Source organism: Pseudorca crassidens, chromosome 9 (assembly GCF_039906515.1).
Source record: "Pseudorca crassidens isolate mPseCra1 chromosome 9, mPseCra1.hap1, whole genome shotgun sequence".
NCBI lineage: Eukaryota > Metazoa > Chordata > Mammalia > Artiodactyla > Delphinidae > Pseudorca > Pseudorca crassidens.
In genome coordinates, this window is record NC_090304.1 from 4,654,336 (window position 1) to 4,666,557 (window position 12,222).

The window sequence follows — 12,222 nt, forward strand, 5'->3', positions numbered from 1 at the left end:
GGCCTCTGTTGCTCCCACGAGGAACCTGGGCCTGCGGGGCCGGCGGAAACCCCACACACAGATGCTGCTGGCCGACTCTAGGGCGCACAGAACCCCCCAGCCTGCCCCACGCCCCTGCTGCTGCCCACTGCCCTCGTCCAGGGGGCCACGCCTGTCCCCCACTCAAAGCCAAGGCCACAGCCACTCCCTGTCGCACCCCTGCGTCCCTGGATCTTCCCCACAGTCCACACAATTCCTCCCACGTACATAACCAACGTTGTCTTGACCCCCCTGCCTTCCAACCATCGCTCTCATGTCTCTGCTCCCTTGGCAACAAAATTCCCAGGGGGAGCTGCCCCTACCCTGTGTCTTCAACTCCCCTCCTCTTGTGCTCTTCCGTTATTACATTTTAATATATTACATTTTGGTATGTACAAAAGAATATACGGTAAGTCCCCTACATACGAGCGAGTTCCGTTACGAGAGCGCGTTCGTAAGTCCAATTTGTTCATTAAGTCGCACGGAGTGAGCCCAGGTACCCAACTAACACAGTCGGCTGTACACCGCTGCTTGTACACTTGCTTCTGGACATCCTGGCTTGAAATAAAAATACTGCACTACTGTACTCCATACACTAAAGGACACAAAAGCACAGCCACTCGTAGAGGATGCATGCACGCGACTACGTACACCAGACACATGCACTAACTTACGTGACCGGACGTGTGAACACACATTCGCATCTCTGAAAGTTCGCCACTTGAAGGTTCATTAGTAGGGGACTTCCTGTATGTAAACGTGTGTACATTATAGAGTTTAATTACACGCCCGTGTCACCCAGACGGCCCTTCTCACGCTGCCCCGTCTCCGCAGCGCTGACCCCTCTGCTGGATTACAGGTTGCCCCTGTGTTTCACTTTTAAGTAATCCTGCTGCCATTATGTACATGCCCACACTGTAGGGTTTAACTGTGGTTTTGAATTTTATAAATAATATGGTGCCACACAGAGTCTTCCGGAACTTGCTTTGTTCACTCGACATTGTGTTTCTAAGACTTGGCCACGTAGTCGTTTGTGGCTGGAGATCGTCCATGTTCACTGCCGCACCACATCCCACTGCACGAATAAACCTCAGCGTCACGTGCATTCTGTGGGGGACATCTGGGCTGTGTCCATCTCTCTGCAGGGCTCGCTTTGCTCTTTTGGACATTTTACCACCTGGCACACGCGGGCAGGGGCTTCTCTTGAGGGTGTACCTTGCAGGAGAATAAGGTATGTCATATTCAACTACAATAAATAAGCCAACTTGTTTTCCAGACAGATTGAGTCCATTTAAATTTCCTCCAAGTATATATAAAAGTGCTAATCACTCAGTTGGTTAGACTTCTTCAATTCCTACCTTGTAGTGACAGTGAAGTTATTGCCATGAGGTTTTACTCTGCGTGTCACTCATTACTGTGAGATCGAGCATCTTTTCACATACTTGCTGGACTTGGGAGTTTGCTTTTCTGTGGAAGCCAGTTCAAGCCCATTTTTTTTCACTGGTTTATCTTTTCCTTGCTAATTTGTAGGCGCTCTAACACGTGGTCTAGATACAAGTCCTTCATCAGTTATATCTGTTACCAGTATCTTCTCCCAGGTTGTGTCTTGCCTACCTTATGGCATCTTTTCTTTTTCTTTTATTTATTTGCCTGCGTCAGGTCTTAGTTGCGGCACGCGGTTTTAGTTGCGGCATGCGGGATCTTAGCGGCTTCTCTCTGGTGTGGGCAGCCCTAGGCCCAAGGTCCAGGCCACGGGCACCCACACCACCCCGCCCCACCGGTGCCCCTGTGCTGCCCCACAGCCCTGCCCTCCCGCTCCAGCCATGCTCCCAGGTGGGTGCCAACCCCTTCCCCCTCCCCCCCGGGCCTGCCCCCCCAACCAGGCCGGCTGTCTCCAACCTACTTCCTGCCAACACCCAGCCCAGGACTCCGCAGTCCCTGAAGACACAGGCCCTGCCTCACCCCCTAAGCCAGGCCCCAGGGCTCCTCCAGCCACAGCCGCCTCCCAGCCTGCTTCCTTCTGTCTTCATCAGGGCAGACACAGCAGCTCCCGGTGTCCTCGACTCCTGCCACTGTGCTGGGCAATCCCAGGGTCCTACAGGGCTGAGCCCCCTGCACCTGGCACTCAGCCAGAGCGCTGGGGGTGGCCAGAGACGCTGCAGCGCAGGAAGCAGCAGGAGACCTCACCAGGGCCGCAAGGGTGTAGCGACAAATGCGAGCACGTGTTCTCTGCCACACGCGTCTTTGGCGTGGCCGTGACATCCTCCTGAGCTCCACGGAGCGCCTGGCTGGGGACAGAGGACACCGGCAGCACTGCAAAGCGGGTGACCCCACCAGCCCTGCCCCCCTTAACGAGCAGCCAGGCCCCAGCTCGGCCTTGAACTCGGCCCTACTTCTCGTTCAGACAAAGGCTCCGAGGCGGACATCACTTGACACGGGGAACCGACGCAGGGACAGGTGCCCCAGCTTGTGTCCAGAAGGCACCGGCACGGCAGGCACCAGCAGCGGCTTCAGTCGTGCCCCCCACCCCCCGAGGGCAGAGTCCGCGTCTCCCAGGGCCCAGCGTGGGCTGTCCGGAAGGGCCTCTTTGCACACAAGACACGGAACGTGGACCCTCTGAGGTGGACCCTCAGCTGGGGCCGGCACAAGGGCAGGGCAGAGGGCACACCGCCCACAAGAACCAGGCTCACTCTGGGTGGACAAGCTTGCAGCCCAGTGAGGCCGGGCTCCCAGCCTCGGATCACAGGCGGGTCACAGAGGAAGCAGGCCTGCAGGGGGACTGGGAAAAGCAAGGAGCTGTCCCCTGGGGATCACGAGTCAGGTCAACTGAACTGAATCCACCACTAGATGGCGCTCAGATCTGGGTGGGGGGGTGGACATACAGCCAGAAGGAACAGCAGCTGACCAGACAGGCCTCACCCTCGTCCCCAGAAGAGCAGGGCCTTGCTGAGGCAAGCTAGGTATCGACTTCTAAACCATGTTCCACGAGAGCCTCCCCACCCAAAATCAGCCTTCCAGGAAGGCAGCCTGCACAGGGGGGCAGGTCTGGGAGAGTCCTGTCTACCTCCACAAAGGTCCCCAAAACCTGAGGAATGCCCACAATTTCAGAAAAACTCCGGGATCAGCAACCCAATGTGCTTGGACACACAAAACGTTACCAGCCGTTAGAAAACCTCAAGCAGTTGGATTTCGTGACATTTTAGAAGTGCCGTTTTTCAGTTAAGCTTTCCTCTCATCCCATTTCCCAGATAAGCTGGGGAAGATTGGGATGACTTCCTGCAGTGGAGTCAGCATCTGTAGCCTGATTTCCCCTTCGGTGCCCACAGCAGACATCACTAATAGATCCCAGCACCACTTCCCATGAAGATTCCAATCCTTCTCAACAGAACCGCCAGGAGCTACCACCAACCACTCGAGCTGGCCCTTGAAATGAGAAACCCACTTATCAACCTGGATCGATGGCAGACCAAGTGGCAATGTGGCCTGCCACGCACTGCTCACTTCCCCCTCCTCCCCACCCCAGCCCCCTCTGTCACACACCCTGAGGACACACAAAGTAGGGCCACCGCTGACTTATACATGTCTTTATGCAAATTAGAAAAAGGTGTCCCCCTCCTGGGGTAGACAGTCAATGCCAGGACACACCCTTGCAGCCAGGTACCCTTGTGCAGTGCACAACCTACACAACCATACCCGGGGTAGTGTTACGCCCCGACAGTTGTTTTCTTCTTTTCTGTAATGCAAGCACCTGTCTTAAGCTTTGATTGCAGAGGCGTCCACTTCAAACACGGCTATCTCAAATAAATACACTGGCAGCCGCTCGATGAGATAAAGAGCCAGGCCACCTTCCTCCACTGAGGCTCATTTATTTTAGAAATCTTGGTTGCGTTTGATAACTGACCATTTGGACCACTTTATTTTTTTCTTCCTTGGCTTTAAATTCCTGCTCTTATGTTTTAAATTCACCAATAAAGAGTGAGGCCCTGAAACCCTCGATCCCAACAAAAGCATAACCCCAGGCCCACACTCTCTCTCTCTCTACCCGAGACCTCGCTGTGTGGCCCCAGGTGTACTATGTAATTTCCAGGTCTCGTAAGTAATAAACCTTTATTTTTTCAAAGTTTCCTGACGGTGGTTGCTAACACAGTATGAACCACAAGGGCTGGTCCAACCACAGCACTGGCTCCTGACAGGCTGAGACCGGGTGGCCCCGTTCCAGAGAAGCACAGTCGTGTCAGAATAAGGATGACCACCTCCTTCTTTGCAAGACTTATTGATGAAGATGATTGGCATTCTCACTCATAAAGAAACGCACCCAATCACACACACACGAGCCATAAAATAATAAAACACAGTCCAGATTCTTATCATGTAAAACCAGGATCCCAAGCTTAACGCCCTGGAAAGCTGCCGGTTGGCCTGTGCAGGCCCCACGTGGGCCTCTGGTCCCTGAAGGCCACCAGCAGTGAAGGCACCACGGAAATCCCAGGGCCCAGGGGGAGGGCCACTGCATCTCCCTCCCAGTCACCCTCTTTCAATATTTAGAAAAATAAGTCTCAGGGAAGCAGCTTATAAAAAGAAGGTGGCACGGAGAGCGCCTGAGGGGCCGCGGAGGAGGTCCAGCTCGGCTGCAAACCAGGGCCTGTGTGTGTCCCAGCGTCGGCATGCACGGTGGCTCTGCCCAAGGGAGCAGCCTCTCCAGTGGGCCGCGGCCGCCTCCTCCCCCGGCCAGCGCCCATCCCGAGGCCGCATCACCTGCCGCCGCCCCAGCCAGGAAGGCGTCTGGATGTCACCTGCACAGCTGCAGGTGCGGGTGGTGGCTCAGCTTCTCTGCCAGCTCTTCCTCCGTGGGCTCCTGCAGGACATCCCTGCGGAATCGGGGACAGGATGGCTGGGGAGCCCCGGGCACCTCCAGAGGAGCAGGGGAGCAGAGCTGATGCAGCAGCCCCGTCAGTGCTCGGGACGAGGGGCCCCTCGGGACCACCCCCCGGGGACTCAGGTCCACCTCTGTGATGTTTACGTGGCATCCCTCAAAGCCCGGGAGGACACCTCTCCGCGTGGCCGTAACAACACAGCAAACGCTCAGAGACGCCAGTGTGACCACCCGGGGCTGACTCTGGGACGGCTGTCACTTCTCTGCACCAGCAGAGCGACAATCTCCAGGTTACCATGGAGAAGAGAAGGGTGAGGCTTCCTCGGGCCACCTGTCTACACCCACCAACAGAATCACCTGGAGACCACCGGAACCTGAGGGTGCTTCCCGAAAGATGCTCACCGGAGAGCAGGACAGAGGCCCGGCCCCGCAGCAGGAGCAGAGGCAGACCCCGGGCTCGTGGGGACCAACCGCCCGCCCACTGCCTCCGCCCTCCACGCACCTGAACAGGAGCTCCACGGTCACCTCAGAGGTGGCCCCTAGGTCCCCTGTGAGGGACTGCAGGTGACTGCGGCGGTCCCACTTGTGAAGGAAGTTCTGGCAAGAGGGAGGGAGGGACGGGTGGCCAGTAGGCGTGGGCCCTGCGCGGAACCAGCCTTGTCCCCCTACCCCAATCCCACAGTGTCGGCCTGGCTGAGAAGTCCACCCTGGACACCAGGATCCAAGGCCACCAGCTCCTACAGGAGCAGATGCCTGAGAGCCCTCCTCCAGCCCCCCTCCCACAGGTCAAAGGTCAGGAGCATTCCAAGAGGCCCCCAGCAGCCAGGGCGAGCAGCCCCAAGGGAGGACGGAGCCTGAACCCACCAGGGCTGCCCGAACCCAGCACGGCCTCTTTGGACCAAGTTCCGGGTGGGCCCCCATCAGCAAGTTAGCAACTCCGACTGAGAAGAGCCCGGGCAGGGTCGCTGATACCTCCAGAATCAGAGCCAGGAACAGGTTGACCCAGATGACGGACGACACCAGCCACCACAACACAAAATAGATCTTGGACCACCTGCAGAGAACAAGGAGGCCACCGGGGCCGCGCGTGAGCCGAGCGCGGCTGCTCCCCCGACCCTGCTGCCCCGCCTGTGCCATCGCCGTTCCCGCCCTCGAGCTGGCCCAGCCTGGCCTTCAGGGGCGCTCGGCCAGCGGCCGGGAGCCGGTCTGAGCTCTGCAAGCTCCAGGCTGAGCCCTGTCACCCCACGAGCCCCGCTGTCACGGCCCCCAGAAGCCACCTGCTCCTGCACGCGCCCTGCCACCCCCGGGAGGCGCAGACCCAGACGCGCACCCCGCGCGGAGCCGCGGCCGGGGTCGCCAGGACGGGTCACTCACGGGCCTGCGTAGCGCCGGAAGGCGTCCAGGAACACCTGCCAGTTGTTCACGACCATCACGTCCCACAGAGTGACCAGCGCGGCCTGTGGGGCAGCAGATGCAGGGTCCAGGAGGCCGTGGGAGGTGGAGGCGGGGGTCCCGAGGGGTGGGGGGGCGCAGGACTCACGGCAAAGTCGTCAAAGTTGTTGGTCCAGTACTCCAGCTGCTCGAAGCTCCCGCAGGGCGCGGAGCCGTTGTCAGGGGCCAGGCTGGGGGGGCACAAGCCAGGTCGGTGGGAGGCGGGGGCAGGACACACACCCGGGCGCCCTGGCACCGCCGCGGCCCCTGCTCGGCGTGGACCCAGCTGGGCCCCTGAGGAAGCGGGGGAAAGGGGAGATGGCCCCCGACCTCGGAGGTGTTGAGGGCGGCGAGGAGGCCAACGCTGTGGACACACACGGCCAGCGGCCGGCCCGGGGGGGCCCTCGGCCCTATAGTTCAGGCCTGGCCCTGGACGCGCCCCCTGCCGGCGCGTGGCCTGGCCTGTAGGCCCAGAAAGGGGCACGGCTGGGGGCTCTGAGCCGGCACGGGAAACACCCTCAGTGCAGGCTCGAGGGAGGGCTTCGGTGAGGAGCGGGCGGGTGGAGAGGCCAAGGAAGAAAGGGGCCTCCTGGCTCCCTCCTGGGGAGCTGCGTCTCACCCCTCCATCCCCCCGCCCGGCGCCGTCACCCGCGGCTCCAGCGCCCCCAGAGGTGGGGCGCTCTCTGCACCTCGGACCCCCCTCACCTGCTGTTTCCAGGAGCCACGATGACACCTCGGAACAGGATGATGCCGATGATGGCAAAGACGTAGTAGACCACCTAGGGAGGCAGGTGGGGCCTGTCAGCACCCCCGGAGGGACCCCCGCAAAGCCAGGCTGGGCCTGCGAGGGCGGCATGCCAGCAGGGATTCCCAACTGCGGGCACTGCTGGCCTTCCTGGGAACACTGGGGCTCCCAGGCACCCGCGCCAGAGGGAAGCGGGGAGGAGCCACGGTGGGCAGCCCCAAGATAAACCGGGGGCCCAGGCGTAAGAACGGAGGCTGTCCACCCCTCCTCCAGGGCTGATGTGGCAGGAAGAGGGTTCCACTGAGAACAGGGCAGCGAGGGCCAGGGGACGGTGTGCCATGGAAGGGTGACCGGGGGCTGGCCAGGTCCCTCCAGAGAAGTCCCACCACTCTCCCCACATCCATCAGGAGACGTCTGAGCACACCACTGGGCGGCCTTGTGCCACAGTCAGAGAAGGGGCTGCTGGCCGCCCCTGACCTGTCCCCAGCATGCCCGGTGGGGGGGAGGGGTGCAGGGAAGAGGCGCACCCCCCAGGCTGACCCAGCCCCCTCTGGGCCTCAGTTTCCTCCACTGTGCAAACAGGGGTCTGGGGGACAGTGCCCGAAGCAAGGCGCCACCTCTAGCGCCCCGCGACAGCCAGAGCCCCCAGGAGCCCCTCACTGTCCAAAGCAAGCAGCAGCAGGGCTCTGCCACCTGCCCTCCTGCCCCCCAGGCCTCGCGCCTGTAGCAGCGCCCAGGGCCCCTGCTCACCAGGCCCTGCCCCGCCTGGGCCACAGGGTAGTCAACAGCGGCGGCGGGGGAAGGGCTGACCCCGGGGGTGGCGGGGGGACATCACGGCTCTCTCAGCAAAAGTGACTGTGAGTTCCCCAGATCCCTCTGAGCAAGGATGGTTGACCAAACCCCACTGGGGGCTCTGTGGGCCCTGAGGGGTCCCTGGTGCCTCTTACATCTTTCATCTTCTCAGTGTGGCCCCTGGCCCAGGACACAGGAGGGATTCAGAAGTGACCAAGAGGATCTCCGGCTCGGGAAGGGGTGTGGTCAGGAAGCACCTCCAGCCAGACCAGCCCTGAGCTCCTCTCTCTGGCTTCCTGCCCCGCCCTGTGCTTCCTGGGCCCTGGTCACCCGCTCCCCTAACACAGGGACCCTCCTTCCGAAGGCCGCCAGCCTCCTGTTGAGCCCTGGCTCCCCAACAGTCCAGCTCCGCTCCCCCGAGGGGCCAGCGCAGGCAGCTAGACTCACCGCCAGGATCCCGCCGAAAGCCCGCATGTTTCTGATCAGGTCCAGGATGGTACTAGCCACCACAGCCATCAGCTGAGACGGGGAGAAAGCACAGACCCGGTTCCTCCTGGTCCCACTGAGGTGACACCAACCCGCCCACCACCCAACGCTGACCTGGAAAGGCAGGAGGAGACTGGTGACTTCCCAACCCACACACCTGTACACAAACCCCTCAGGCATCCAGACACACCTCACCTGTACACGTACCTGAACACACCCACAGCCCCCATACACACCTGTACACACACACCCAAGGCCTCACACATACACCTGTACAAACACCCACGGCCACCCATACATGCCTCACCTGTACACGCACCTGAACACACCCACAGCCCCCATATACACCTGTACACACACACCCAAGACCTCACACACACACCTGTACAAACACCCACGGCCACCCATACATGCTTCACCTGTACACATACCTGTACACACACCCACAGGCCCCATACACACCTGTACACACACACCCAAGGCCTCACACACACACCTGTACAAACACCCACAGCCACCCATACATGCCTCACCTGTACACATACCTGTACACACACCCACAGGCCCCCATACACACCTGTATACCCACACCTGTACACACACCCCACAGCTACCCATACACACCTCACCTGTACACACACCTGTACACACACCCATACACACCTCACCTGTACACGCACCTGTACACACCCACAGGCCCCCATACACACCTGTATACCTATACCTGTGCACACGCACACTCACACCTCTGTGCCCACCCATACATACTCACACTTGGATATACCCACCCACGCAGATGCATACACCCCCTTCCCTGCAGATACCTCCACCCACCCAGCCTCAGATGGGTCTAAGTCCAAGACCCTTGGTGAAGCCATGGTGTGCAGGGCCTCGGCCCACACTGCCCACCAACCCACTGAGGCGGGGTCAGCTCGTCCCTGGTCTGGAGATGGCCAGTCAGCCCCGGGTGACAGGGTTGAGATGGGGCCTCAGAGACCCCATCGGGAACCCCGGCTACAGGCTACCCTGAGCCCCGGAGAAGGCCTTTCCAAGCAGCCTGGTTACCCCACCCGGTAAGTTAGGAGAACACAGCGCTGGATGGTAGCAGGCGGGGACCGTGCTGTACGTGTGTGCACATGTGATTTATGTGCACGCATGTACACGCATGTGCGCATGTGTGTGCAGGTGATCACGCATGTGTGTATGAGTGCACACGTGTGATTATTTGTGTGTGTATGTACAGTTGTGCTTGTATACGCATGTATTGTGTGTGCTCTAGTGTATGACTATGTGTATGTGTGTGATTCCATGCACGTGTGTGTACAATTGTGTGTGCTTACACATATACACGTGTCGGTGTATGCACGTGTATAGTCATGTGTATCTGTGAGATGACGCATGTGATTGTGTGTGTGTGTATAATTGTATGTGTGCTTGTGGGGCTGTGTGTGTGATTACATGCCTGCGTACACTGTGTGTGTGTGTGTGTGTGTGTGTGTGTGTGTGTGTGTGTGAAGGCCTCAGGGCAGCAGCCCCCCTCTGCACCCAGGACCCCCGAGCCACCTTCAGATGGGAAATATCCCTGGGTGACAGGTCACTCCCCTGACAGGCCAGGAGCACAGCTTGGTAGGAAGGACAGACATGGACAGGGGAAGGACCTGGACACTTAGAAAGGGGTCAGATGTCCTTGGTTCCTTTCCTCCTGAAAAGTGCTTAGGAAAGCAGACGGGAGGCTCCGTGCCAGGTGGGAGCCGGGCCTGAGCACCCGCCTCCCCTCCCCTCCCCTCAAGGTGGGTGTTACTCCGGGTGGGAACATTAAGAGAAACCGAGGCTCAGAGACGGTCACAGGCCGCCCCACTCCTGCTCTGGGGGTCCTGGAAACGAGCACCAGTAGCCACCAGCAGCCCGTGCCGAAGGCCTTTCAGAAACGCGGGACGCTTGGGAGCATACCAGTTCCTTGCAAAGGTCAGGGACCCCAAGGAGCACGAGGCCATCCCTGCAACTGGCCGACACGGGTCCCGCCTGCACCCCCACAAAACAGGGCTGGACACTCATACTTCCAACCGCCGCCAGCATGGCCCAGCCGCAGTGCAAGGCGGGGCCGCAGCCCGAAGGGCCCCAGGTGGCGGGGGCAGGCGGGCAGGGTGGACAGTGCTCGGCCCGGTCCCTGCTCGCCTGGCACACCCACTCCCAGGGCAAGGCCACGGCGCGCGCAGGCGGGGGCGGTACCTCCACGCTGCGAATGATGCGCAAGAAACGGAAGGCTACGAGCATGTTCACCAGCCGGGTCACGTCCCACAGCGACAGCAGGCCCAGCGCCTCCGGCTTCCTGCGGAGACACATGGAGACGGGCTGGGGGAGGCCGGGAGGCCAGCGAGGGGCAGACGGGAGACACGTGGTCCAGAGACAGAGACGCAGGGACTCAGAGAGAGCCACAGAAGTGCCGGGAACGCGCCCCGTAGCCAACGCCAACCGGAAAAGCTCCATCGTGACAGGAGGGCAGAGCCTGAGCCGCCCACGCCTGCAGCCCCAGGGCGGTCACGGCAACACCTTCCAGGGCACAGCCCGCCGCAGTGCCGCAGGGCTACCCAACCCCCCTCCTACACGGGAGAACACTGAGGTTCCGGATGCCCAGCTCAGGTCCCAGCAGAGCTGGGAGAGGTGGGGCCCTGACCCATCCCCTATCCTCTGACCCCATTCCCTAACCTCTGAGCCATCCCGAGCCCTGACCCCGTCCCCTTGGTGTCTCTCGTGGCCTTACTGGCCTCTCATTTCTATTTAAATTTAAACCCATTCTCACCCAAGATGTTAACCCCCCGACCCCAGCTCACCCCGCCTCCCCAATGCGGGTTTTAGCGCACTTGAGAAACAAGGGGAGCCGGCCCCAAGGTGCCGGGTGGTGCAGCAGCCCCACTGCTCCCAGGGCGCAGGTCCCCGCTGAGGACCGCACGGCCCCCGTCTTCCCGACACAGACCCTTCCCGGGGCCCCACCCCCATCTCGGGCAACTCGCAGCTGCTCCACTGAGACGGAAGCAGCCCAGCAGAGGGACCAAGACACCAGGGCTGCCCGAGGGCCCAAGGTCGGCACGCGTGCTTGTTGGCGGCTGTACTCTGGGCAGAGAGACCCCAAGGCTGCCACACCACGAGGCGCCCTGGGACCCCTGGCCAGATGTCCATCGCTCTGCGCGGCTAGAACTGGTGGCAGCGTGAGTTCAGCGAGCCCCGGGCCATCCCTGCCATCTACAGGGAGGTGAACTGACACCCAGAGTGGGAGGTGACAACCCCGGGTCACAGGGCCTCCAACCAGAGGAGGGCCCCAGCCCGATTCCAGTGCCCCCAGGTCCTCCCTGCTTCTGGCCCCCAGCACACCTGGGCCCCGTGTCCCATCCTGGGGTGGGGGTCAGGGGGCGCGGAGCCAGGGCACTGCAAGCGGCAGCTCCACAGCTTCCCATCCCGGCTCTGGGAACGCTACCCTTCTGAAGGCGGCTACGATGAGAAGGGGCCTGTCCCCATAGGCCTCAGCAGGGCAGGAGCCGCGGCCGCTCCCCCCGACAGTTGGGCGTTTGGCTCTAGAGCTGCCCGGGCCAGCGGCCGGAAGCCGGGCGCACACCCTTCCCCGGGGCGCTAGCCAGGCCTCCCTGGGTCCTCCACAGTCACATACCAGCCCGGGTGTGGGAAGCGGTACACAGCCAGAGTTGAGATCTCCAAAACCTTTAATCACAAAAGAAAAGAAGCTCGCTACGGCAAAGGCCCACTGGCAGCTCTAACACGCTGTCCCCAAAGGGGGTTCCAGGGAGAAATCAGGACCAGGGGGTCCTATCCCCACGGCGGGTGCCACGTGGGGACATCCTGCAGCTGAGAAAGACACCTGGCCCCA

General features: G+C 60.9%; 1 protein-coding gene and 1 long non-coding RNA gene across 6 annotated transcripts in view; both read right to left on the reverse strand.

Moving 5' to 3' along the window:
• Positions 1 to 725: 725 nt before the first annotated feature.
• Positions 726 to 1,835, reverse strand: LOC137229866 (uncharacterized). Its single transcript, XR_010945891.1, has 2 exons — positions 1,633 to 1,835; positions 726 to 1,233 (listed from the first exon to the last, which is right to left on the reverse strand). It is a non-coding gene; the product is annotated as an uncharacterized lncRNA (long non-coding RNA).
• Positions 1,836 to 3,587: 1,752 nt separating this feature from the next.
• TPCN2 (two pore segment channel 2) overlaps positions 3,588 to 12,222 on the reverse strand; it is a 32,010-nt gene continuing 23,375 nt past the window's right edge. For 4 of the 5 annotated variants that reach the window (XM_067748000.1, XM_067748001.1, XM_067748003.1 and 1 more), the window contains 9 exons: positions 12,007 to 12,056; positions 10,575 to 10,674; positions 8,307 to 8,378; positions 7,028 to 7,101; positions 6,432 to 6,513; positions 6,266 to 6,348; positions 5,864 to 5,945; positions 5,394 to 5,488; positions 3,588 to 4,886 (listed from right to left, as the gene is read on the reverse strand). In XM_067748000.1, coding sequence (XP_067604101.1) covers positions 4,808 to 4,886; positions 5,394 to 5,488; positions 5,864 to 5,945; positions 6,266 to 6,348; positions 6,432 to 6,513; positions 7,028 to 7,101; positions 8,307 to 8,378; positions 10,575 to 10,674; positions 12,007 to 12,056 — 717 coding nt within the window. In that variant the 3' untranslated portion in view covers positions 3,588 to 4,807. Of the gene's footprint in view, positions 4,887 to 5,393; positions 5,489 to 5,863; positions 5,946 to 6,265; positions 6,349 to 6,431; positions 6,514 to 7,027; positions 7,102 to 8,306; positions 8,379 to 10,574; positions 10,675 to 12,006; positions 12,057 to 12,222 lie in introns of those variants that run through there. The other variant, XR_010945890.1, reaches the window with a different exon arrangement.